Below are 26,464 nucleotides of genomic sequence, written 5' to 3'. Positions count from 1 at the left end.
AAATTTTGTCAACATTTTATGTCTATGGAAAATTTTGTCAAAATGTTATTTCTTTAGAAAATTTTATTTCTATATAAAATTTTGTCAAAATGTTATTTCTATAGAAAATGTTGTCAAAATTTTATTTCTATAGAAAATTTTGTCAATTTTTTTTTCTACAGAAAATTTTGTCAGAATTTTATTTCTATAAAAAAATTTGCCAAAATTTCATTTCTATAGATTTTTTTTCAAAATCTCATTTCTATAGAAAATGTTGTCAAAACTTTTTTCTATAGAAAATTCTATCAAAATTTTATTTCTATAGAACATGTCAAAACTGTATTTCTATAGAAAATTTGAAATTTTTTTTGTAGTTTTGATTTCAGCTAAAAACCATGTGTTGACTAAACTACAAGAGTAGCTTAACCAACAGAGGAAAAGCCTATTTGTCAAATTTGTTTGGGCAAAGCCCTATAAACTGCAAGATGGTTGGATGGACGGCCGTTTCGGAATTACCACATTCCGCATTAGCTCCTCTACTTTCAGCGAAACTATCAACCAATTATCAGAATATATTTGGGCACTTCACTAAACACAAAGTGAATTACACTTTATAGAAATTAAATTATATAGAAATAAAATTTTGCCAAATTTTATTTCTATAGTAAATTTTGTCAAAATTTTATTTCTAAAGAAAATTATCTCAAAATCTTATTTTCATAGGAAATTTGGTCAACATTTTATTTCTATAGGAAATTTGGTTAACATTTTATTTCTTTAGAAACTTTTGTCAAAATTTCATTTCTATACGAAATTTTTTCAAAATTTTATTTCTAAGAAAATTTTGTCAAAATTTTATTTCTATAGAAAATTTTGCCAAAATTTTATTTCCAAAGAAAATTTTGTCAAAATGTTATTTCTATAGAAAATTCTGTCAAAATGTTATTTCTATAGAAAATTCTGTCAAAATTTTATTTCTATAGAAAATTTTGTCAAAATTTTATTTCCATAGAAAATTTTGTCAAAATTTTATTTCTAAAGAAAATTATCTCAAAATCTTATTTTCATAGAAAATTTGCTCAACATTTTATTTCTATAGAAAATTTGGTCAACATTTTATTTCTTTAGAAAATTTTGTCAAAATTTTATTTCTATACGAAATTTTTTCAAAATTTTATTTCTAAGAAAATTTTGTCAAAATTTTATTTCTATAGAAAATTTTGCCAAAATTTTATTTCCAAAGAAAATTTTGTCAAAATGTTATTTCTATAGAAAATTCTGTCAAAATGTTATTTCTATAGAAAATTCTGTCAAAATTTTATTTCTATAGAAAATTTTGTCAAAATTTTATTTCCATAGAAAATTTTGTCAAAATTTTATTTCTAAAGAAAATTATCTCAAAATCTTATTTTCATAGAAAATTTGCTCAACATTTTATTTCTATAGAAAATTTGGTCAACATTTTATTTCTTTAGAAAATTTTGTCAAAATTTTATTTCTATACGAAATTTTTTTAAAATTTTATTTCTATAGAAAATTTTGTTAAAATTTTATTTCTATAGAAAATTTTGCCAAAATTTTATTTCTATAGAAAATTTTGTCAAAATGGTATTTCTATAGAAAATTTTGTCAAAATTTTATTTCTATAAACAATTTTGTCAAAATTTTATTTCTATAGAAAATTTTGCCACAATTTTATTTCTATAGAAAATTTTGTCAAAATTTTATTTCTATAGAAAATTTTGTCAAAATTTTATTTCTATAGAAAATTTTGTCAAAATTTTATTTCTATAGAAAATGTTGTCAAAATTTTATTTCTATAGAAAATTTTGTCAAAAGTTTATTTCTATAGAAAATTTTCTCAAAATTGTATTTTTATAGAAAATTTTGTCAAAAATTTATTTCTATAGAAAATTTTCTCAAAATTTTATTTTTATAGAAAATTTTCGCAAATTTCTATTTCTATAGAAAATTTTGTCAAAATTTTATTTCTAAAGAAAATTATCTCAAAATCTTATTTTCATAGAAAATTTGGTCAACATTTTATTTCGATAGAAAATTTGGTCAATATTTTATTTTTTTAGAAAATTTTGTCAAAATTTTATTTCTATACGAAATTTTTTTAAAATTTTATTTCTAGAAAATTTTGTCAAATTTTATTTCTATAGAAAATTTTGTCAAAATTTTATTTCTATAGAAAATTTTGTCAAAATTTTATTTCTATAGAAAATTTTGTCCAAATTTTATTTCTATAGCAAATTTGGTCAAAATTTTATTTCTATAGAAAATGAAAAAATTTTATTTCTATAGAAAATTTTGTCAAAATTTATTTCTATAAACAATTTTGTCAAAATTTTATTTCTATAGAAAATTTTGTCAAGACTTTATTTCTATAGAAAATGTTGCCAAATTTTATTTTCTACACAAAATGCTTCAACATTTTTGTCTATGGAACATTTTCTCAAAATATTATTTCTATAGAAAATTTTGTCAAATTTTTATTTCTATAGAAAATTTTCTCAAAAATTTATTTCTATAGAAAATTTTGTCAAAATTGTATTTCTAAAGAAAATTTTCTTAAAATCTTATTTTAATAGGAAATTTTGTTAAAATTTTATTTCTATAAAAAAATTTTGTCAAAATTTCATTTCTATATAAAATATTGCCAAAATTTCATTTCTGTAGAAAATTTTATCAAAATTTTATTTTTATAGAAAATGTTGTCAAAAGTTTATTTGCATAGAAAATTTTGTCAATTTTTTTTTTTTACAGAAAATGTCAAAATTTTATTTCTATAGAAAATTCAAGTACCTCTTAGCGAGAGAGGCATGTTTTTCAAATCTACCAAGATATAAATAACTCTACCAATTTACCAAACAGTAAAAAAATCGACCACTTTTGGTAGAATTCTACCTACTGTGGTAACCGTGTTGACTATCTCCGGCTACTACTTTGAGTCACGCTTGTCATGGCAATTTCGCATCACAGAAGGTAGGTATAGCTAATAGATTTACAATGAACTACAATTATATATGTTGTACAACCGATTTGTGTAATGCGTTCTATCTATATATTATATTATTATATTATATATAACCTAACCTAACCTAAGGTAGTTTTAGTATTACAAAAACAAAAATGCCAATCGCCATATTGAAACTTTGATTGTCAGTCAAATCAAATTAAATTTCTCATTTGTTGAACACTACGTTCAACAAGTGGGAAATTTAAAATAGTGAAAATCTGGAAATGTATCGATTTATGCTTTGAAATATGAGGAAATATGTTACGGTTCGGAAGAATAATTGAAACAATTCTTACCATCAATTATGAGGACAATATATTTCGATACTTTTCTGTCATAAATTTAAAGCAAATTGAAAATTTCAAAATTTTTGGTATAAAATAATTTTATCTTGAATTTTTATTTTTCTTTGTCACAATTATCAATTTTCGAAGGGGGTAAAACAAAGTGTGCTCATTGTAAAGAAACCTCAAAAAGAGAAAAAATAAATTCTTATAAATGGGAAGAAACCAGAATATTTAATTCAGTGATATATAATCATAGTTTAAAGAAATACTGCATGATATTTGGTAGCGGGAGATGACAAACCCATAAAACCCCTTTAGCTACGCCTATGCCATTAAGCAAATACCGACAATCAAAGTTCTGCCCAAATGAAAAAATTGTAATCATCTGATAGCTTCAAACTACCTTCCTAAATATATCTTGTATATATTGCTTTGAAAAATATGTCCTAATACAAATATCACTCAAAATATTTTTAGTTTTAATTTATTTTTTGGCCATCAGGAACTTTTCTATTTCGTTTTTATCAAAATTTTGAACAATAGTATATTTCGTTTTTTTTTATATTTTCGCAAAATGTTTCCCTCCAATGTATGTTGGATATATAATTTTTAAAGCGAAATTTAATACTGTACAATTCATTTTCAGAATACTTTTGGCCACCAACCATTTATTCAACAAATTGAACTTTATCCCAGCCGTCGAGCTACAGAATATTATAGTGAACCTCAACCTGCTGAAGAATATCAAAGCAGGGCAGCAGAGCATCCATATGATAAATTAGGAAACAGAAATATTACGGAAAATGATCAAATTGGCAATGGTCAACGCATTATGCCACCACGTAATTTTGATATGCATGTTTTTCGAAATAGTCACTATTCCTAAAGGATCATTTGGTGATAGAGATAACAGTTCAATTAATAAAATTATGTACAAAATTTAATTCAGTTAACATACTTTTATTACCGAATGTCATTACTTGGGAAACCTGTATATTGAAAAGGCGAAATGCCGGGGAGTGGTGCAATATGCCATCTGCCAAAACTTGATACTTGAGATTATATGTACTCTGAACGTTTTGACATACAAGCGCTATTTATATTGTTTAAAGCAACTTCATCTCGCCAAAAAATAAAATTAAATAGTGAACACTTTCGTGCGATTATTTGTTTTACAACTTTCGATGAGGATTAACTTAACGACAGTGCATCAATGAACCTTATTAAATTTTTGGCTATGTAGCTCCGTCAAGGATCAGTCTGTATCGATGATATGGAGAATTCGTAGTTCAATCTTAGACGAATTTCGTGAAGGTCGTCCAAAATCAGTTCTTGTTCCGGAAACCATTGATGATGTGCGCCAACTGATATTGCAAGATATTCATGTGACCTATCGTGAAAATGAATTTTGAATGAACATTTGTCCGTCAAAAAAAATATTAGCGTTGGATCCCAAACGATTGCGGTGTCAATGACATCGTGACTGACGATGAATCGTGGATTTACGCGTATGAACCCGAACGTAAGCAGCAGTCGTCAGTTTGAGACTTGAAGAAGCGATTGATGAGTTCAGAAGGCATGTTTTGAAGATACCTGAATAAGAGCGGTAAAAGTGTTTCGACAATTGGTTCAAACGCATGCAATAGTGTATAGACCTTAATGGGGAATATTTTGACAAACAATAGCTCCGTCGAGAACCCCATAATTTTTGATAATTATCACAAATTTTTACTGGAAGTCGTTCGTTTACACCAAAAAATCCAACAAAAGAGAGCCGGAGAGAGACTACATTTGACAGTTATCGGATAGAGAAATTGCAAGTTTTTACTAGAGTTTCTTCTCCAGTAAAATCTTGCAAACCATAACATACGTTGCCAGCTGGTTGTTGATAACAAACAAAGCACCAGTACAATGTACATGTTCCACAACTACAACTTAAAAAAAGAGGATCTGTTTTTTGTTTTTAAAGTTTTAGAAGCTGAAAATTTGAATGTGCAAATATCTACTAGGTTAGGTTAGGTTAGGTGGCAGCCCGATGTATTAGGCTCACTTAGACTATTCAGTCCATTGCGATACCACATTGGTGAACTTCTCTCTTATCACTGAGTGCTGCCCGATTCCACGTTAAGCTCAATGACAAGGGACCTCCTTTTTATAGCCGAGTCCGAACGGCGTTCCACATTGCAGTGAAACCACTTAGAGAAGCTTTGAAACCCTCAGAAATGTCACCAGCATTACTGAGGTGGGATAATCCACCGCTGAAAAACTTTTTGGTGTTCGGTCGAAGCAGGAATCGAACCCACGACCTTGTGTATGCAAGGCGGGCATGCTAACCATTGCACCACGATGGCTCCCAAAAAAATATCTACTAGATGTCGTTCGAGTACTTTTCAGCAATTTTAAGCAAAGATAGTAAAATACAGTCTTATTCTCTTGCCAATTTTTACTGGATGTTTTTTTACTGGAAAAGTACGCGAACAGACCTAATAAAGCGTTTTTTAAGTTCCACGTACCACACAGACGCGTTCGGCACCACGGTGGGAGCCACCGTTCACCAATGTGGTATCACAATGGACTGAATAGTCTAAGTGAGCCTGATACATCGGGCTGCCACCTAACCTAAAAGTTCGGTCAACTTTTCGTTTGATGTTCGGGACCGGTCAATTAACCGCCTAGATCATGCGATTTTACGCTTTTCGATTTTTTGGTGGGACTTAAAACCCATGTCTATAGAGACAAATCTTCAACTGATGCATCGGAAGACAACATTGAAGTATTCATTCGTGAGATACCGGTCGAAATGTTGCAAAGAGTATGACAAAATTGGACTAAGAGGATCGACCATTTGAGGCGCAGTCATGGTCAACATTTGTATGAAATTATCTTTTGTGGGAGCCACCGTGGTACAATGGCTAACATGCACGCCTTTCATACTAGGGTTCATTCCCATTTTCAACCAAACACCAAAAAGGTGTTTCAGCGGTGCATAATTCTTTTGACATTTCTGGGTATTTCAAAGCTTCTCTAATTGTCCTACGGGAAATGGATCAACCACATGACCAACACGTACGAAACAACACGTACACTGATGTGGCAGCCGCTGGCCAATGGATGGGGTCCATCGGGTCAATCCGGTACACAGAACCCGCCGCCGTGGGATTGCTCTGGACACGCCCCATCCTTGTCGCAGAGTTCCTGGATCTGGCTACCAGTTGAACAACACAAGCATAGAACAAAATGGATGAAACTACATTAAAAACTGTTACAACAACATCAACAACCACCACAGGACCGGTACAGGACTAGTCCCTGGTGTGCATGGACCAGTCCTAGTTCTGGTCAAGACGTATGGAAGGGACCGGTCACTTTAAAATGGGTTTGTCATTGACGGGGTAAATTTACACTTTAGGACACTCCTTGGACTCGTTCCTAAGGACATGTCCTGGGGCATTTTAGTAGTAGCAGGTCCTCATGAACCATTCTCGGACAAACTCTTAGAAATCTGTTTCAGTTTGTTTATACGAATCGCACCAGAAATTAAAAACTTTTGAAAAAATGTTGAACAATAGTTTATTCCGGTAATTCTTCTTCACTAAATGTGTAGATGCAATAAGATTTTTATATCAAGCGAATATGGAAATCATTAAATTAACACTATTTAAAAACTGCCACAAACTGGATCACCGGTACCAGTCCTGTGATAGGTCCGTCAATGGCAATTTGCACCAATTTCCCGTAGGGTGGTTTCACAACATTGTGAAATGCCGTTCGGACTCGGCTATAAAAAGGAGGAGGACCCTTCTCACGGAGATTAACATGTTGGCTGATAAGTCCCCGGTCTGACACATAGATGGCGTCGCTAGTATTAAATGCATATTATTTTTATATAGTACCAACCTTGACGTCTGTAAGTCAATTAGTTTGTGGGATAGAGCGTCTTTTGTGAATCAACTTTTGTTATTGTGAAAAAATGAAAAAAAAGGAATTTCGTGTTTTGATAAAATACTGTTTTCTGAAGGGGAAAAATACGATGGAAGCAAAAACTTGGCTTGATAATGAGTTTCCGGACTCTGCCCCAGGGAAATCAACAATAATTGATTGGTATGCAATATTCAAGCGTGGTGAAATGAGCACGGAGGACGGTGAACGCAGTGGACGCTCGAAAGAGGTGGTTACCGACGAAAACTTCAAAAAAATCCACAAAATGATTTTGAATGACCGTAAAATGAAGTTGATCGAGATAGCATAGGCCTTAAAAATATCAAAGGAACGTGTTGTTCATATCATTCATCAATATTTGAATATACGGAAGCTCTGAGCAAAATGGGTGCCGCGCGAGCTCACATTTGACCAAAAACAACAACGTGTTGATGATTCTGAGCGGTGCTGTTAACTCGTATTACACCGAAATTTTTCCGTCGATATGTGACAATGGATGAAACATGGCTCCATCACTACACTCCTGAGTCCAATCGACAGTTGGCTGAGTGGACAGCGACCGGCGAACCGCCTCAGAAGCGTGGAAAGACTCAAAAGTCCGCTGGAAAAGTAATGGCCTCTGTTTTTTGGGATGCGCATGGAATAATTTTTATCGATTATCTTGAGAAGGGAAAAACCATCAACAGTGACTATTATATGGCGTTATTGGAGCGTTTGAAAGTCGAAATCGTGGCAACACGGCCCCATAAGAAGAAGAAAAAAGTGTTGTTCCACCAAGACAACGCACCGTGCCACAAGTCGTTGAGAACGATTGCAAAACTTCATGAATTGGGTTTCGAATTGCTTCCCCACCCACTGTGTTCTCCAGATCTGGCCCCCAGCGATTTTTTCTTGTTCTCAGACCTCAAAGGGATGCTGGCAGGGAAAAAAAATTGGCTGCAATGAAGAGGTGATCGCCGAAACTGAGGCCTATTTTGAGGCAAAACCGAAAGAGTACTACCAAAATGGACGGGGACTTATCAGCTAACCTGTTACATGTGTTTTCTTATTTTTTTCCTTTTTGAAATTTTATTATATATACGTTATGGTTATTTTAGATCCGGGAATCTACACGTCTATATTCCAAGAGAGTAGCACTAGTTTACGGAATTAATCCGTTCCGAGCTAAAACCTGCCAACTCTTTATTATGGACTTCAAAATGCTTTTCGCACAGACATTTCTTTTAGAATATTCTTATGTCATTACATAGAAATACTGAATCATCCATAAATAAAACCTATTGTCCATTTATCTACATAATTGTTGACTACAATAGTCTGTTAAAAATAAAATTAACAATTGAGAATGATGCACAAAATTAAAATTCCTTAATTTGCAAATTAATTCATAATATGCCTTTCAACAATGCAATAATTTCAATGAAATCGTATACAGCTGTTATTGCCCACAAGTAGTCTACAAGAACAACAACCAAAAGATTTAGAGATCAGACCTCGAGTTTAACGACAATAGCAACAGCAAAGAGAAAAAATCAAAAGTGTTCTGCTATCTTTATGACCAAATTGTTGTGCTAACATTTAGATAAACCTATAATGATTTTTTTTAAACAAAAGAACAAACATCTTACTGTGGGCACACTTGTGTGAATGGGTGTGTGCGCGTGTGAGGGTGTATATTTACGAGTAAACAATCATACATACCGTATAATATGATAAGAGGCCGGCATTTTCATCCAATACAAAAAAACGATATTGCCATCCTTTCATCACATTTGTCCATTTACTTAGAGTACCTTCCATGGTACCACTGCCAATATGGGTAAATGTGGATGATATTGCAGAATTGGTAGCGGAGGTTGTGGAGGCCATCGATATGATTAATAGTGTGTTGGTATCTTGGTATGAAAGTAATCCAGGGTCCAGTGGGTTGGGGCGGGGTGGTGTGCTTTGGTTTGGTGACGACAGTCAGTCCCCAGCACCGCACAAATAAACAAACCAATATTTATCAGCTGATTTCGGTTCGGTGGATGACTTATCGTCGCAGTCAATGGAGGTTGTTGGTAGGTAAAACTTTTGTCACAAGAGATACCTAATAATACCCTTTAGCACACATACACTTTTATACAAACATATAGAGCACACAAAGTGGTTTCCAACACTTTTGCCCCAAAGTCTTGGTGGCTCTACACAATAACAAAATTGTAGAAGTCCCCCAAGCTAGATAAGGAATTTCTCTTCAATTCTTGACACACAAATGTTATTAAGAATTTCTTGCACTACGTACGATGATAATGATGACAAACTGCGTTAAAGAATTGTTTGTCCCATATGTCGTTATATATTTTCTATATATATTCAATGATATTACGATAATTTTACTATATGTACACTCAATTCACATACGATTATCATTTGTTTGTTTAGATTATATAAATTTAGTCATGTTTGTATGTACGTAGCGGTGACAATGATGTCGCTAATTTACAAAATTCACAGAATTTTCTCCATTTCGAGGTTTCCTCACAAATTCACCAAAGGTCAACGAAGGCAAGTTATTGGGTTTTGTGTTTCCTTTAACAATTTCGGTGGTTCTTTGTTTAGTCCTTAACACACAAACACACACACGGTACAATAACCCGTTCCAATGACAAATCTTTCCAGCATTCGTTATTGTCCAGGAAACAAATGCTATTATACGGTTTTAAACAAACAAAGGCTTTGAGCACATTGTTCTTATATTCACATGTTTTTCTTTTGAATTACTATTATTTTTGGATTTTTGCTTTCTTTTTACAAATTCAAGGAAACTTAGGACTTCCTCGATTCTTCAAAGTTCTACTTGCGACAGATGACAGATGGATATAGGAGTAAACAAAAGTCAAAAGCGTTCATACGTTCTGTTAATCTACATTAAAGTCGTTCCAAGTAAATATGAAAATCGTTCCAAACATTGATACTATTAACGCCGTCATTTATTTGTACCCCGGCTTTTTCTACTCTTGGTGATGGCATGATATTGACAAAAAGTAACAAAACTGTATTAAAACTTTGAAGCCAAAAGGTGCTAAATTTACATAACGTCACATTTAAAGCCTATTGTAAAAGTATACGTATAATTAAATATAGACCGATTTGGACATTTTTTTTTAGATTTTCTAAAAAAGTCTTATTTTGTCAAAATTTTATTTCTATTGAAAGTTTTTGTCAAAATTTTACTTCTATAGAAAATTTTATTTCAATAGAAAATTTTGTCAAATTTTTTTTTCTATAGAAATTTTTTGAAAAATTTTTTTCTACACTCATAGAAAAAAGTCTGCTAAAAACAGCAGTCGATGTCTGCTGTTATATTTTTGTACTTCAGGGCCTAATGAATAACAATTTATAAAATTTTTAGGTTATAAAATTTTCCCCAAAGCATATTTAAGAACCAAAAGTAGTTTTTGGTATATTTTTGCTCTGTAATATACTTACAAGCTCCTAAATACGATCAGCAAACATTTTGTTTGTTGTTATGCCTCAATTCGATAAATATTCAGATTTTTGGTCAAATACTATAGATATTCATAAAATATTGTGTTAATTCTGTTAGGATAGCTCCTATGTTGACATTTTGCCAAAATAAAACAAATTTTAGTGTAATCGAGGTTAAAAAATAGCAGGAAATGTTTGCTATTTCAGCAAACAGTGACTGCTGTCCCTTTTTCAGCAGACTTTCTGCTGTTTTAGCAGACTTTTCTTCTGTCCCTACTAACAAATTTCTTTGGGTGTATAGAAAATTTTATCAACAATTTATTTCTATAGGAAATTTTGTCAAAATGTTATTTCTATAGGAAAAATTTTATTCTCATAGAAAATTTTGCCAACAATTTGTTTCAACAGAAAATTTTGTCAAAAATTTATTTCTATAGAAAATGTTGTCAAAATTTTATTTCTATAGGAAATTTTGTCATAATTTTATTTCTATAGGAAATTTTGTCAAATTTTTATTTCTATAGATTTTTTTTTTTTTTTTTTTGAAAGAAAATTTTGTCAAAATGTTATTTCTATAGGAAAAATTTTATTTTCATAGAAAATTTTGTCAACAATTTATTTCTATAGAAAATTTTGTCAAAATTTTATTTCTATAAAAAATTATGTCGAAATTTTATTTCTATAGGAAATTTTGTCAAAATTTTATTTCTATAGGAAATTTTGTCAAAATTTTATTTCTATAGGAAAAATTTCATTCTTATAGAAAATTTTGCCAACAATTTATTTCTATAGAAAATTTTGTCAAAAATGTATTTCCATTTGTTTTGTTTTGTTATAGTTGGTTTTGTTCTTTAAGCATTGTTGTTGTTTTTTTATTTCAGCTTAAAACCATACATTGACTAAACTACAAGAGTAGCTTAACCAACAGAGGAAAAGAATGTTTGTCAAATTTATTTGGGCAAAGCCCTATAGACTGCAAGATGGTTGGATGGACGCACGTTTCGGAATTACCACATTCCTCATCAGCATCCTCTACTTGCAGCAAAACTATCAACCAATTATCAGAATAAATTCAGGCAGTTTATTAAACCCAACAAAAACCACACTTGAACCCTCCGAAAAAAGGTTTTACATTGATAGCCGGCTTATGCCAAATAAATTCGAAACAAACATATCTCTTTTCCTATGCCACTGTCAAATCATCGATTTGAATTCACATGGCTGGGTTTATTTTGAGCGTGCCTCCTCTTCTTTTTCCATTTGTTTTGTTTTGTTATAGTTGGTTTTGTTCTTTAAGCATTGTTGTTGTTTTTTTATTTCAGCTTAAAACCATACATTGACTAAACTACAAGAGTAGCTTAACCAACAGAGGAAAAGAATGTTTGTCAAATTTATTTGGGCATTCGGCTCAGGGCCGGCTCTAAGCATTATTGCTAAAGACAACATTTGTGTATTTCGTCTCCTTCTGGGCATTTCATATATGTACACTAATTTATAATACTCTGTTCCATATTTGCGGACGAGTGTGGTATAGACAATATTCCTCTCAAAAATGTTGAGATCCTGTGATAAAAACTAAAATATCCGTTCATAATAATTGAATAATTGTGATGAAAAAGTACCAAGTGGCTCGCGGTCGTGCCACGGTGATTTTGGCAGTCGAAATGTATCAAAAAGAGTACAAAAGTGTTAACTTTATCAACCCTGTGGCACAATATATTATAGTACCATTTTTAGCTACTTTTTGCCAGACTAGAGATGGAATGGAGCAACAATTGTTTAGATAAATCGATGACCGAATGAATGTTCAGAAAGTTTGAGAAATACGTAACGTGATGTTACGTTTACGTATTTAGTTCGCATTATCGAGTGTGAAAGTTGTTAAAAAAAAAAAAAACATTTTATTAAATAAAAACTTTTTGAATTATTGGCTTGGATCAATACCCATTAAGTTACAACAAAATTTGCGACACAATTGCATAATTTTACACTCACCTTAAAGGTGAGTATTAAGTTCGAGTTTAGCCGCTAAAACAGTCATTTTTTCACTAAAGGTGGGTATTAAGTTCGAGTTTAGCCGCTAATTTTCACTAAAGTGAAAATTAAATCAGTAAAAAAAGTCATAAAATTATACATATTTGTTGCAGATTTCATTATAACTTGATGGGGAATATCCCAAAGCAAATTTTCACAAAGTTTGTATTCCTTAAAATGGATTATTAAAGAAAAGTAATCATGAAAAAATGATGATTTTAGCTGCTAAACTCGAACTTAATACCCACCTTAAAGTGAAAACTAAATCATTAAAAAAGGCATACAATTATACATATTTGTTGCAGATTTCATTATAACTTGATAGGGAATAGCCCAAAGCAATTTTTCACAAAGTTTGTATTCCTTAAAATGGATTATTAAAGAAAAGTAATCGTGAAAAATGACGATTTAAGCGGCTAAACTCGAACTTAATAAAAACCTTTAATGGGTAAAATCGCCATTTTTTCACGATTACCTTTCTCTAATGCGCTTTACAGACTATCAGTTATTCCGAACGGAATGTCGGTGTAAAGAATCTTACAGTGTGTCGGATCGATACTTGTCGGCGATTACTAAATAATCGGTAAATGTGATATCGATCCCATAAACATGCAGCAGTATCGATTATGCCTTCGGACTTAACTTATAATGTGCTCAATATATGGGATATGTTCGACACGAGCACTGTCGTCCGGAATAACTGATAGTCTGTAAAGCACATAATAATAATACATAATAAAAAGAATATAAACTTTGTTAAAAATTGCTTTGAGGTATTTCCCATCAAGTTTTAATCAAATTTGCATCAAAGAGGTAAAATTTTATACTGTTTTTACCGATTTAATTTCCGGTTTAGAGGCTAAGTTCGAACTTAACATCCACCTGAATTTTTAAATTTATAATTTAATGATTTATAAAATAGTTTTAATTTGATTTTTATTGCTGCAACCTAATATTTTATAAAAAAAATCTTAATATCTAAGGACAAAATAGATCTAATAACAATAAGACAATTAAAAAAAAAACATAACTACGGTATAATTTCTAGGAAATCGCAAATTAATTTAAATTGTACTTGTTTATTAACAACAATTCCAATTGTTTTGCAAGCAAATTGCGTTACACCTTAAAAAAATCAGCTAAGAAATATCGATAGACAGCATAGCATAAACCGAACAGCCACAGTCCTTTGTATATTTTATCCACGTACCACATTCTAAAAAAAAAAAAACAAAAAAAACAGAATAGGTTATATTAGATTATAGTGAAGACTTGTTAATTCTGTTTAAAGAAGACAATTCAAGTTTATATTCAAGTTATATTCTAGTATTGAAATAATCTAAAGAACTGTATGTATCTATAACGAAATTTTTATTGTGCATAAGAAATTCATAGACATTAAAAACAAAAACGTATAACCGTGTTATCGACGGTTGACATTTCCTCTCATAAAGATGAGTACTATGCTCGGCTTTCGAACCCAGAAGCAGCTTTTCCAACGAATGATTTTTTTTAAACATTTCTTTCTAAGGGTTTGCGCAATGTGCATTTTTGCACCTTTAATATAGAATTTTGGTGGAAACCCCGCATCTAGTACCCACTTCAAGGTATAATTGCCCAATTGTCATGCGAATTGCTTGGAATTTTCGCATGAGCTTCATATTGGGCTTTAGAAATCCAGAAGGTAGTGTTATCGATTGTCGTCATATTCTCACATAGGAAATACCTGAGGAAACCCCGGTATGCACCTTTAACGAAATTTCCACTATATCTTAGGGATTGCATTGGTATTTTGGCGACAGAAAATTCCGATACGACAATGTTATCGACTTTTTGAATATACTGAAAATTACTCATGTTTTTATCGATTATTTGCATGTAATACCCTAGATCATTGTTGTTTTATGTGAAAAGCGTTTTGCTAAACCTCGGTATGTATTTCTTATGGATATTTCCGAAGTTTCCGTCGCTCATAAGAAATTGGTACTTTAGCAATCGAAAATTCCGTGAGGCGTTGTTTGGAGAGTTTCCATTTTGCTCCCATAAGAAATCCAGTGTTGAATACGAGTTGCATACTGGGATGTAGCACCGATTTGGCTAGAGCTTCATAACTGGTTTAAACCCCAGTATGCCGATAATACGGTTTTTTTTTCTGTTTCTTAAGTCCGATATATAGCTCTTCCCAAAAATTCCTTTTAATACCAATAATACAATAAGCAAAATATAAATCGATAACAACATCTCAGGGAAATTTCGGTACCAAACATATCAATGCATTTCTTATGGGTAGCGGAAATTTCGTTAGAGTTGCATATCCCGTTTTATTGGAGAACATGCAAACATTGTTCTAATGAAAATTTCGCCAGCCAATTGTTGTATAAAGATATACGCGTTTGGTGTGGGTAGAAAAATTGTCATTATTGGCTAGAATTGAGATATTTTCGGTAACATATCTGGCGATTAATTTTTAGAATCCTCAAAAATGCAGAATTTGAGATTGATTGAGATTTCTTTGTATGGATATATGCTGATTATATTCATATTACTTACACTCTCATATGTCTCCTTGCAGCGGGTATAGTATCATCGGTTTCTTTCAAAATGAGCCTTCGAGCACATAGAACACATTCAGTAAAATAGTCGATCAAATCGAATTCGATTTTCTCTATGACATATGTGAGGCGTTCCTTTTTATTCATCACTTTTCGAAATTCGATCGCTTGTTGGTTGTCAAAGTTCCATATGTTATTTGCATAGTATTCAAAAACTTCGAATCCCTTCGAAATACGCCTTTGTACTTTCATCAAGCTGTAAAGAAAAATAGGCGTAATTTAATAGAAATATGATGGTTTATTCCGCTAGAAATCTGGAGAGGATGTCACTAGTCTGGAGAGGATAGTCACTCTCCCTCGACATTTAGATGGATCGTGACCGATCCATGAGGAAAGATTACCGGAAGAGTAGAATTTTGAAACACGAGGAACATATAGCACTCGACAGAAGGTAGTACAAGATGTGGAGAAAGGAAGAAGCAGATGGGGCGCTTTTTGTGTTTATACTGAAAAACCGATCATAACCAAGCCTGTCCCAAAGCAAAGGCTTTGATTTCTTTGTGACTATAACTGACTTTCCAATGGTCGGCTGTGAGCCTCCCTGAAAAGAAACTAGCAAAGGCAACCAGGTATAGTCGGCAGATATGCAATCAAAGCAATAAAACAAAAATGAGTGGATTTTTGAAATAACAGGTTGGCTAATAAGTCCCCGGTCTGACACATCGATGGCGTCGCTAGTATTAAATGTTTTCTGAAAGGAAAAAAATAAGGTGGAAGCTTGATAATGAGTTTCCGCACTCTGCCCCTGGGAAATCAACAATAATTGATTGGTATGCAAAATTCAAGAGTGGTGAAATGAGCACGGAGGACGGTGAACGCAGTGGACGCCCGAAAGAGGTGGTTACCGACGAAAACATCAAAAAATCCACAAAATGAATTTGATCGAGATAGCAGAGGCCTTAAAGATATCAAAGGAACGAGTTGGTCATATCATTCATCAATATTTGAATATGCGGAAGCTCTGTGCAAAGTGGGTGCCGCGCGAGGTCACATTTGACCAAAGACAACAACGTGTTGATGATTCTGAGCGGTGTTTGCAGCAGTTAACTCGTAATACACCCGAGTTTTTCCGTCGATATGTGAGAATGGATGAAACATGGCCCCATCACTATACTCCTGAGTCCAATCGACAGTCGGCTGAGTGGACAGCGACCGGTAAACCGTCTCCGAAGCGTGGAAAGACTCAAAAGTCCGCTGGCAAAGTAATGGCCTCAGTTTTTTGGGATGCACATGGAATAATTATTATCGATTATCTTGAGAAGGGAAAACCCATCAATAGTGACTATTATATGGCGTTATTGGAGCGTTTGAAGGTCGAAATCGCGTCAAAACGGCCCCATATGAAGAAGAAAAAAGCGTTGTTCCACCAAGATAACGCACCGTGCCACAAGTCATTGAGAACGATGCCAAAAATTCATGAATTGGGCTTCGAATTGCTTACCCACCCACCATATTCTCCAGATCTGGCCCGCAGCGACTTTTTCTTGTTCTCAGCCCTCAAAAGGATGCTCACAGGGAAAAAATTTGGCTGCAATGAAGAGGTGATCGCCGAAACTGAGGCTTATTTTGAGGCAAAACCGAAGGAGTACTACCAAAATGGTATCAAAAAATTGGAAGGTCATTATGATCGTTGTACCGCTCTTGAAGGGAACTATGTTGAATAATAAAAACGAATTTTGACAAAAAAATGTGTTTTTCTTTATTGGACCGGGGACTTATCAGCCAACCTGTTATGAGGAAGAAATAACACTCCGTTGTGAAGGATTGGGTCGGCAGAACATAGGACTGGATATGTAGAGGGTAGGAACGGATGGTACACGTTTTGTGTTGCGTCTGGCAAACAGCTCCTTACCAAGTCTTGCAGTGCTTCCCGATTCCATGTTAAACTCAATGACAAGGGACCTACTTGTCATTGAGTCCGAGTCCGAACGGCGTTTTACATTGCAGTGAAACCATTTAGAAAAGCTTTTAAACATTCAGAAATGTCACCAGCATTACTGAGGTGTGATAATCCACCGCTGAAAAACTTTTTGGTGTTCGGTCAAAGAAGGCATCGAACCCACAACTTTGTGTATGCAAGGAGGGCATGCTAAACATCGCACCACGGTGGCTACCAAACACCAAAGCCTTTGTTTTCTTTGTGCCCAAGTCTGCCTTTCCAATGGTTGTCGGTGAGCCTCCCAAAATGTAAACTAAGATAGGCAACGAGGTAAAGCCGAATGGTAGGCAATTAGAGGCAACAGAGTAACGATTAGTTAAACTTTGAAACCAGAGGAAGAAACTGCACTCCACTGTTGATTATTGGATCAACGGAATATAGGACTGGATGTGGAGAAAGGAGGAACACATGAAACAATTATTGTGTCGGGTCTGGAAAAGAGCTCCTTATAAGGAGTTGGTCTGATCAACACCAAAGTCTTTAATATCTTTTTGTCCAGTCCTGCCTTTCCATTGGTGGGCTGTGAGCCTCCTAAAAACTAAGGCTAAGTCGAAAGGTAAGCAATGAAAGCCACTAAAGAAACCGTGAGTGAAGCTTTGAAACATGAGGAAGAAACAGCTTTCTGCTGCCAGCTATATCTAAAGACCAGCAGGTTGAACTGGTCAATGATAAAATCTTGTATTGTGTAGAGGCTGCGTTGCAGGCTAGTATGAATACCATACAGTAACTAGCGATTATGGATATCCCACAAATGTTGAAGATTACAGTTTATATAAATGGGACAGCAAGACCGAGGAGGAGGATTGGTTTGATAGAATATAGGACGAGATGTGGAGAGGGCAGCTCAAAGCTTTTTGTGTTAGGTTCGAAAAAGAGCTCCTTATCAATCCTGAATACGAGGCTAGGTCGATAGCTAAGCAATCTAAGCCAATAGAAAAACGATGACTGGAACTTTGAACTACGTGGAGGAAACAGCACTCCGCTGTCCACTATACCTAAAGTCCTGTACTTCAAAACACATTATGGAGGATTGAGTCAACAGAATATAGGACTGGATGTGGAGAAAGGAGGAAGCAGATGGAACTCTTTTTGCGTTAGGTCTAGAAAAGAGCTCATTGCCAAACCTGGCCAATTATTGCGGTAGATGTATAGACCATGGTCAGTCCATTGTGATACCACAGTATTTTATCACTGAATTCTGCCCGGTTCTATGCTTAGCTCAAAGACAAGGGACCTCCTTTTTATAGCTTACTTAAAGAAGCTTTGAAACACTCAGAAAATTCACCAGCATTACTGAGAGGGAATTATCCACCACCGAAAAACTTTTTGGTGTTTGGTCGAAAGTGGGGTTGAACCCATGACCCTGTGTATGCAAGGAGGACATGCTAATCATTGCACCACGGTGGCTCCAAGGCACTACCAATACCCAAGGCTACGCTTTCTTTGTGATCGGGCCTGCATTTCCAATGGCCGGCGATGGGACTCCCCAAAAGTCAACCAATAAAGGCGAAGAGGCTAAATCGATAGGTAAGCCAATAAAAAATCGGGAGACGAGAAAATGAGAGAATCCCAAGAAGCTATCCTACTGGAAAAGGTATGATCCATGTTTTGTCTATGGAAGAACTTCATCCTTACGTGAGAGAGAATCGACGTTGCCAAATATTCCACCCTATTTGCTTAATTTCATTCACTTAAATATCTAAATAATTATAGCACATGTACAACTACATATTTTCTAATTATTATGTATACTTACACTGGAGGATAACCCAATATTCTTAGAAGAAGATCAACAAATATAGCCGGCATCCAATGGAAGAGTATCATGCATATCCAATGTACAAAATAATTTGACTTCATTGATCCTCCAGGATACCAAGCGACACCATTTAAGGGTACACGATTCTCAATAACCCATCGTCCAATTTCAATAATTTCCGACCACGACACCTTAATCTCATTTGAACTGGTCAAATGTGCCACACGACTGATTGGGGATCCCAATTCCGGCGAAAGAAAACGCCAAGTGGCCACCAGCATGGCATTAACAGCAACATCAACGGGAAGAAAATCACCATAACCACTCTGCTGACAATACATGGTACGTATGACACCTTTGCCAGCACCAATTAAGAGTCCGGTAGGTCCATTTATATTATCTGTCCATCCGGGTACAGGTTCACGCCAAATCGGTATAACAATCGAGGGACGAAGGATGGCCGATGGAATCTTATCGAATCTCTCCACTACTAATGATTCGGCCAAAGATTTGGTATAAGCATATGTATTAGGTATATCACCCAATATACGTTTCTCAATAGATGCAATGGCATCATCGTCTAACCATTCACAGGCACTCATTATTGCATAAGGATCACCTGGAGGATCATAGGGTTTCTCGTATAATGTTTTAACATGCAAATGACAATAGGCCGTGGAAACATAGCAGAATAAATCCAAATGTTTAAAAGTGGCTGCAAGGTCGAGCATATATTTTGTTCCACGAACATTCATAAATACGGCTTTGCGCAAAGGTTCATCAAATCTACGAGAAGATGAATAGAGCGGTTATTTTATTTATAGATTTTTCAGGCGGGGTCTGTATGGCTTACCTAATAGTTGCAGCACAGTGCATTACAAGTGATACTTCATTTCGTAGGGTTTCTGCATCTTCAGCAGATATGCCTAATTCGGGAAGCATAACATCTCCACATATTGGCACCAGTTTATTAAGAACCCAGTCTGCACCATGTTGCTCCTTAACTTTATCGAAAAGCTGATAAGATTGAGAGTAGTTAGTAAATTCACAATATATTCTTGGAGAGAAGAAAATTGGCGAAATGGAAATATTTTTTCAGTATTTTTTCTGAAAACTGTCCAAAATGTGAAGATAATAGTACGATGGAATCAAAAATAAAAACTTCATTTCAGAAATGAAAAAATTGCTATGGGTTATCAGGCTCTACAACCAAAGAGTTGTGGGGTTCCCCAAAAGAATTTGCGCGCGCTTGGGCGCTCAATGACAAGAGACCTCCTTTTGGTGGGATAATCCACCGCTGAAAAACTTTTTGGTGTTAGGTCGAAGCAGAAATCGAACCCACGATGCGGGCATGCTAACCATTGAACCACGGTGGTGCTCTAGAGTTAGTCGAGAAGAAAGACATACCGGCTAGATCTAGAGCACATGCGTGGGTACCTGCAAACCCTCCTGACCCTGAATCTATTTTAAATAGACTGAAACAATACAATCCAGATCTTCCTACAGCTGATTGGAAGGTTGGCCGTTTGGATGAAGTGGATGGACCAAGACTGCATGCAGTCTTTGTACTGAACAGGGCCGTGTATGTTCTGGCTTATAATTGCTAAAAAGGAGCTTCATTTGTTGTTGCTTCCTTCAATGTGCAATGCAGACACTGTTGTTTGGTAAGGATAGGTTAAAGTGGCAGCCCGATGTGATTCAGGCTCACTTAGACTATTCAGTCCATTGTGATACCATAAAATAGCAAAAAGTACCTATTGCATATAGGCACTTCTAGTTCTTTTTTACCGTTGAACTCACCCGATTTTTTCTTCTGTTAAACCAACCTGATTGTTCCAAAAACATTAGCAGACTGCTTAAGTTAAAGTTTTGCAGGTCAGCCAGTAATTTAAAAGGAGTTCCTCAGGGATCCACACTTGGCCCTATTCTTTTTTCTATTTATATAAACGATCTGCCAAGGTTTATTAGGGACAGCAAGATACATATGTATGCTGATGACGTGCAGATATATCGTAGTGGCACTATAGACACTTTGTATGAATGTATTGATAGGCTCAATGATGATCTTGACATTGTCCACAATTGGGCAAAGGCGAATGGACTATGTCTTAACCCTGAAAAGTCCAAATTTCTGATGATACATAGGCGTAGTATAACGGTTAACATTGATCCCCAGATTAAGATAAATGATCAACGAATTAGTATTGTAACGTCGGCTAAGAACCTTGGCATCATGCTGAACAGCCCATTTAGTTGGACTGATCACGTTAACTATATTAGTGGTCAGATTTATGCCAGACTCAGGAATCTTTGATTTACACAGATGTTGACGCCTTTGCCTATAAGGGTACTTTTGATGCCTGTTATATTGTATGGTTGTGAGCTCAGACAGTCAACCTGCAATAAAATCCTGCGTTCCATAACTCGAAAACGGCCATCGACTGCCGCCAATCTCTCAACGAAATGGCTGAGCAGCACAATATTCACCTAACCAAACTTCTCACGCAGTATAAGCTTGCAGGTAGCCAGAGGCATACCAACAGATTCTAGTTCCCCTGGAATATGTTAGGTAGTTCCTAGCCTTGCTAACTCATCCTCTTCGCAGTTACCCGGTATGTTCCTACACCCAGAGAAGGAATACGATCACCCCAAACGTGTTTCAAGAGCAAAATGTTATTTTTGACCGATGGACAAAGATATTCCATGTTCACTGTCCAAAAATAACATTTTTCTCTTAAAACATGTTTGGGGTGATCATATTCCTTCTCTGGGTGTAGGAACATACCGGGGAACTGCGAAGAGGATGAGCAAGGCTAGGAACTACCTTACATATTCCAGGGGAACTAGAATCTGTTGGTATGCCTCTGGCTACCTGGAAGCTTATACTGCGTGAGAAGTTTGGTTAGGTGAATATTGTGCTGCTCAGCCATGTTTTTAAAACATGTTTGGGGTGATCATATTCCTTCTCTGGGTGTAGGAACATACCGGGGAACTGCGAAGAGAATGAGCAAGGCTAGGAACTACCTTATACCTCATTCACTTCTAAAATCCACTTTAACTAGATTTCAACTGTCATTTGCTTTATAAAAAATGGATTTCAAATCTACTTTTAGTAGATTTCGAGCCTAATGTGAATGGGGTATTACATATTCCAGGGGAAATAGAATCTGTTGGTATGCCTCTGGCTACCTGCAAGCTTATACTGCGTGAGAAGGTTGTTACGTGAATATGGTGCTGCTCAGCCATAACGTTGAGAGATTTGCGGCAGTCGATGGCCGTTTTCGAGTTATGGAACGCAGAGTCCAAGGATTTTATTGCAGGTTGACTGTCTGAGTATATATGAATGCGGACATTTGTTGGAACATTACTTCTCAGTCAATTCGCCAACTCTCTTATTGCAGACAGCTATATCTAAATCTGAACGCCATAATTAATAGGTCATCTACCAAATTTCAGGATGATCGGACTTAAACTGCGAGCTATACTAGGTACACAAAAATACATGAACAGACGGACAGACAGACGGACATCGCTAAATCGATTCAGAATTTATTTATAAGACGATCGGTATACTAAACGATGGCTCTCAGACTGCTCCTTCTTGGCGTTAAATACAAATGCACAAACTTATTATACCCTGTGGCACAGTAGTGGTGAAGGGTATAAACAGCATACAGTCGGTAATATAGTTCCAAGGAAAATTGGTTAATGTTTTTATGGGTTTTACATAAAAATGTACAAACTTATTATAGCCTGTGCCACAGTAGTGGCGAAGGGTATAAACAGTATACAGTCGATAACATAGTTTCAACGAAAATTTCGATATGAAAAATGCAAATCGACGAGGTAACGTATTTATGGAATGAGAGATATTTGGAGATTACAATTTCGTTAAATACTTGAATTATGTATTTCTTGGGAAACTTACCACATTATCCAACATGTCTTTAATACGTTCTGCAGGTTGTTTTCCTTTCTTTGGTCGCACCAAAAGATAAATCCTTTTCACATCGCTACATGATCTGCAAAAATAAAAAAAAATAATAATTAACTTCAACTACACATATGTGATATTTTATGAACTATACCTTAATATTTTCTCTATCAACACTTTACCCAAAAATCCAGTACCACCTGTTACGAAAAGGGTGCGGCCAGCAAAACATAAGGCTATGCGATCAACTTCCGTTTCATCGATTGAATCAATTTTGACGAAACCTGGATCTTTTTCAAATGCCAATTTTGGCCTTGCCGTCATTTTGTATGATTTCGATATTTATGATATAAGTTATTAGAAGTCTATGAATCTGTGCTATTTCATTAAGTTCTAAAAAAAAAACGAAAAAATAAAGTGAAATATGAATAGCTAACATAGTTTATGAAGTAGCAATAATAGATTTTTTTTTTGTAAGACTGTTACTATGTTCGGTTTTCGCATTGCATTTTATATAGCTTTAATTTTATATTTTGAATTATTTAAAAAAAAATAATTGCGAAAATATATTGATTTCCAATGCGAAAACCGAGCAAAGTATCGGCCCATAGTATTGATTACAACGTTTCTATAGACTATCGATAACAACGTTACACACTGATGGTCTTTCTTGAATAGCTTATCAGTGCAAATAGCATTTATGCAATTTTTATAAGACTCTTGATTGCACAATTCAGTGCGCATTGCAAACAAACAAAATCATTGTGAATTTCAATTCACAATAGTATGCTATTGAATGAGTTGAGATATATGATGTAATTCAAAAATACCCAGCAAAAACAATTGGAAGTTGTTCCACAAACATTTCTTTTAAAGCGCATCCCGAATGCCCTATCGATTTTTTCCACTCCGATGCAGTCCTTTTCGACAAGTCTTCGAAAGTACGGAATTAGGCCGTTTTAAGTGAAAATTTAAATTTTGGACAATTAAATTTCCCAAACAAGAATAGAAAATCAATATAGATGAAAGAAATAATAAACAAAACAAGTAAGTAAAGTAGAAAGTCGGACGGGGCCGACTATATCATACCCTAAACCGCCATTACAAAATTAGAAATCATAAGCATTTGTGGGGTAACATATAGGTCTGTGAGATAAACCGCAGTTGCATATTTAAGAAAATTAAGGGGTACATGTCTATGGGTGCTTTGTGTCAATCTGACTATAGCTCATAGTCAATGTTGCCACGGAAAATGTTCGGTTTACCCTACAAGGACAAAAAAAGTTCCCTACTTTCCCATACATTCCAAAACGATTTTCCCTACTATATTTTCGTTAAATTTAAAAAATTTTACAAAACATAAATGGTTCTAAGTACTTTATTATTTTAAAACATGAATATGCAACGTATATAACTTAGAATATAAATTTGTATTACCACCACGGTTGCTACAGTTGGTAGAATTCTACCCAAATTAGTAATCTTTTTTGTTAAATCTCTATAAAAATAAAATTTTGGAAAAAGTTTCGAGCAATATTCTTATGTAAGAGCTAAAAGTACGATCGGCTAGTACATTAGAATTTGAAATTTGAGTAACATTGGTTAATAAATAAGAGTACTATGGTCAAATTTGGGAAAATCGAGCGATGCATATATATGGAAGCTATACCTAAATCTCAACCAATTTGCATAATATTTTGCTGGTTTGGTTAATACCACAAAAGGTTACCTTGTGCAAGATTTGAGTAAGATCAGTTACGAAATAAGGCCTGTATGGTCAAACATAAGGTTATTAGGGGCGAATTTTTCAAAATCGGGCGATACATATATGGGAGCTATATCTAAATTTGAACCGATTTCGATGAAATTTTGCACATATAGTTAGTACTATAGAGGACTGGATCTAGCTGGATCTAACTTTTAGTAAGATCGGTTAATAAATAAGGGTACTATGTCCAAATTTGGGAAAATCGGGCTATACATATATATGGGAGCTATATCTAAATCTGAACAGATTTCGATGATTTTTTGCACATATAGTTATTACTATAGAAGACTACATTTAGCCAAATTTGGGTAAGATCGGTTGATAAATAAGGGTTTTATGGCCAAATTTAGAAAAATCGGGCGGTATATATATATGGGAGCTATAGCTAAATCTGAACCGGTTTCGATGATTTTTTGCACATATAGTTAGTGTTACAGAAGATTATATTTAGCCAACTTTGAGTAAGATCGGTTGATAAATAAAGGTTTTGTGGCCAAATTTGGGAAAATCGGGCGATACATATATATGAGAGCTATATCTAAATCTGAACCGATTTGGATGAAATTTTGCAGACTTGAAGGGCGATGGAAAATATTACCTTTTACCAAATTTGGTGACGATCCGTTTGAAAAAACGCGTAACGAGACCCCATTTGTCGAAATCGTGCGATACATATATATGGGAGCTATATCTAAATTTGATCCGTTTTCTTCCAAATTCAATAGCGTTCGTCCTTGTGCCCAAAAAACTCCCTGTACCAAATTTCATCAAAATCGGTTAATAATTGCGACCGGAATCCTGTGAACAACAAATACATGGACAGACGGACGGACGGACACCAAGCGCTAGATCGACTCAGGAGGTGATTCTGAGTCGATCGGTATATATTTTATGGGGTCTAAAATCAATATTTCTGGTAGGCACATTTTTTGGCCGATCAAACTTATTATACCCTGACCACTATGTGGTTTAGGGTATAAAAATAAATAAATAATCCCGCTGGGATTTGAACTTGTGTCTTTTGACTTTTTCACGTCCATGGAAGTTCTTTTCAGAAGGTTATGGTAATTTTTTTTTTTGATTTTTAATGGAAAAAATATTTTTATACAAAAATATAAGAACTTCCAAGGCACAACTTCTAAAGCAATGCAAAGGAGTACTTCGGTCCTATGACAAGCCAATGTAAAATTCATTGGAGATGATCCAAGTTTTCACTACTTCCGGATCACAAATTGGGGATCCAAACTACTTTTTTGGAAGTTCTTTTTTTTTGCTGGGTAGTAAAGTGAAGTAATTAAATTTTTGTGCCATAATTTAGCAAATCCAACACCTACATAATATCACTTGATCATTTTATATATGAAAAATTTCCGATACTAAAATAAAATATACCTAATATTAAAGTTCGTGGAAAATTATACAAAAGGTTCTAAATGAAGCGTCAGTTGCGTGCTTATATCAAATCCAACCCTCTTTGGATTTCCTTATTAAATTTCTTTTCTAAAAGCCTATGTGATAAAATGACTTTTCATGCAACACCAACTTGGTATGTTCGAACTCCATGAATTGCGAATTGAGTGAGTGAACACGTGTTATAAAGAAAATGCCATTTAATCCAAGCGACAATTCTGTGGGCTGCGCTTATCGACCACGCACAATGATTTATTTGCAACTCACTCGAATAATGGACTTTAAATGACAGAGATGCAGACGTAAC

At 34.5% G+C, this 26,464-nt stretch overlaps 2 protein-coding genes across 2 annotated transcripts in view; both read right to left on the bottom strand.

Annotated features, from left to right (window-relative positions):
* Positions 1-10,075, bottom strand: part of LOC142237669 (oxysterol-binding protein-related protein 9-like) — an 85,414-nt gene extending 75,339 nt beyond the window's left edge. Inside the window, exon 1 of the mRNA XM_075309063.1 lies at positions 8,932-10,075. Within this exon, the coding sequence (XP_075165178.1) occupies positions 8,932-9,099 (168 nt within the window). The 5' untranslated portion in view covers positions 9,100-10,075. The remainder of the gene's footprint in view (positions 1-8,931) is intronic.
* Positions 10,076-13,654: 3,579 nt separating this feature from the next.
* Positions 13,655-26,464, bottom strand: part of LOC142240204 (putative fatty acyl-CoA reductase CG5065) — a 38,426-nt gene continuing 25,616 nt past the window's right edge. The window contains exons 2-7 of the mRNA XM_075311905.1: positions 23,134-23,372; positions 22,974-23,067; positions 19,899-20,062; positions 19,043-19,831; positions 15,286-15,543; positions 13,655-13,951 (exon numbers count right to left, since the gene is read on the bottom strand). Of these exons, the coding sequence (XP_075168020.1) occupies positions 13,855-13,951; positions 15,286-15,543; positions 19,043-19,831; positions 19,899-20,062; positions 22,974-23,067; positions 23,134-23,303 (1,572 nt within the window). The 5' untranslated portion in view covers positions 23,304-23,372 and the 3' untranslated portion in view covers positions 13,655-13,854. The remainder of the gene's footprint in view (positions 13,952-15,285; positions 15,544-19,042; positions 19,832-19,898; positions 20,063-22,973; positions 23,068-23,133; positions 23,373-26,464) is intronic.

The sequence above is a fragment of the Haematobia irritans genome, chromosome 5 (genome assembly GCF_050003625.1).
Source record: "Haematobia irritans isolate KBUSLIRL chromosome 5, ASM5000362v1, whole genome shotgun sequence".
Classification (NCBI taxonomy): Eukaryota; Metazoa; Arthropoda; class Insecta; order Diptera; family Muscidae; genus Haematobia; species Haematobia irritans.
Note: the sequence above shows the minus strand (reverse complement) of the source record. Positions and strands in the feature narration are given on the sequence as shown.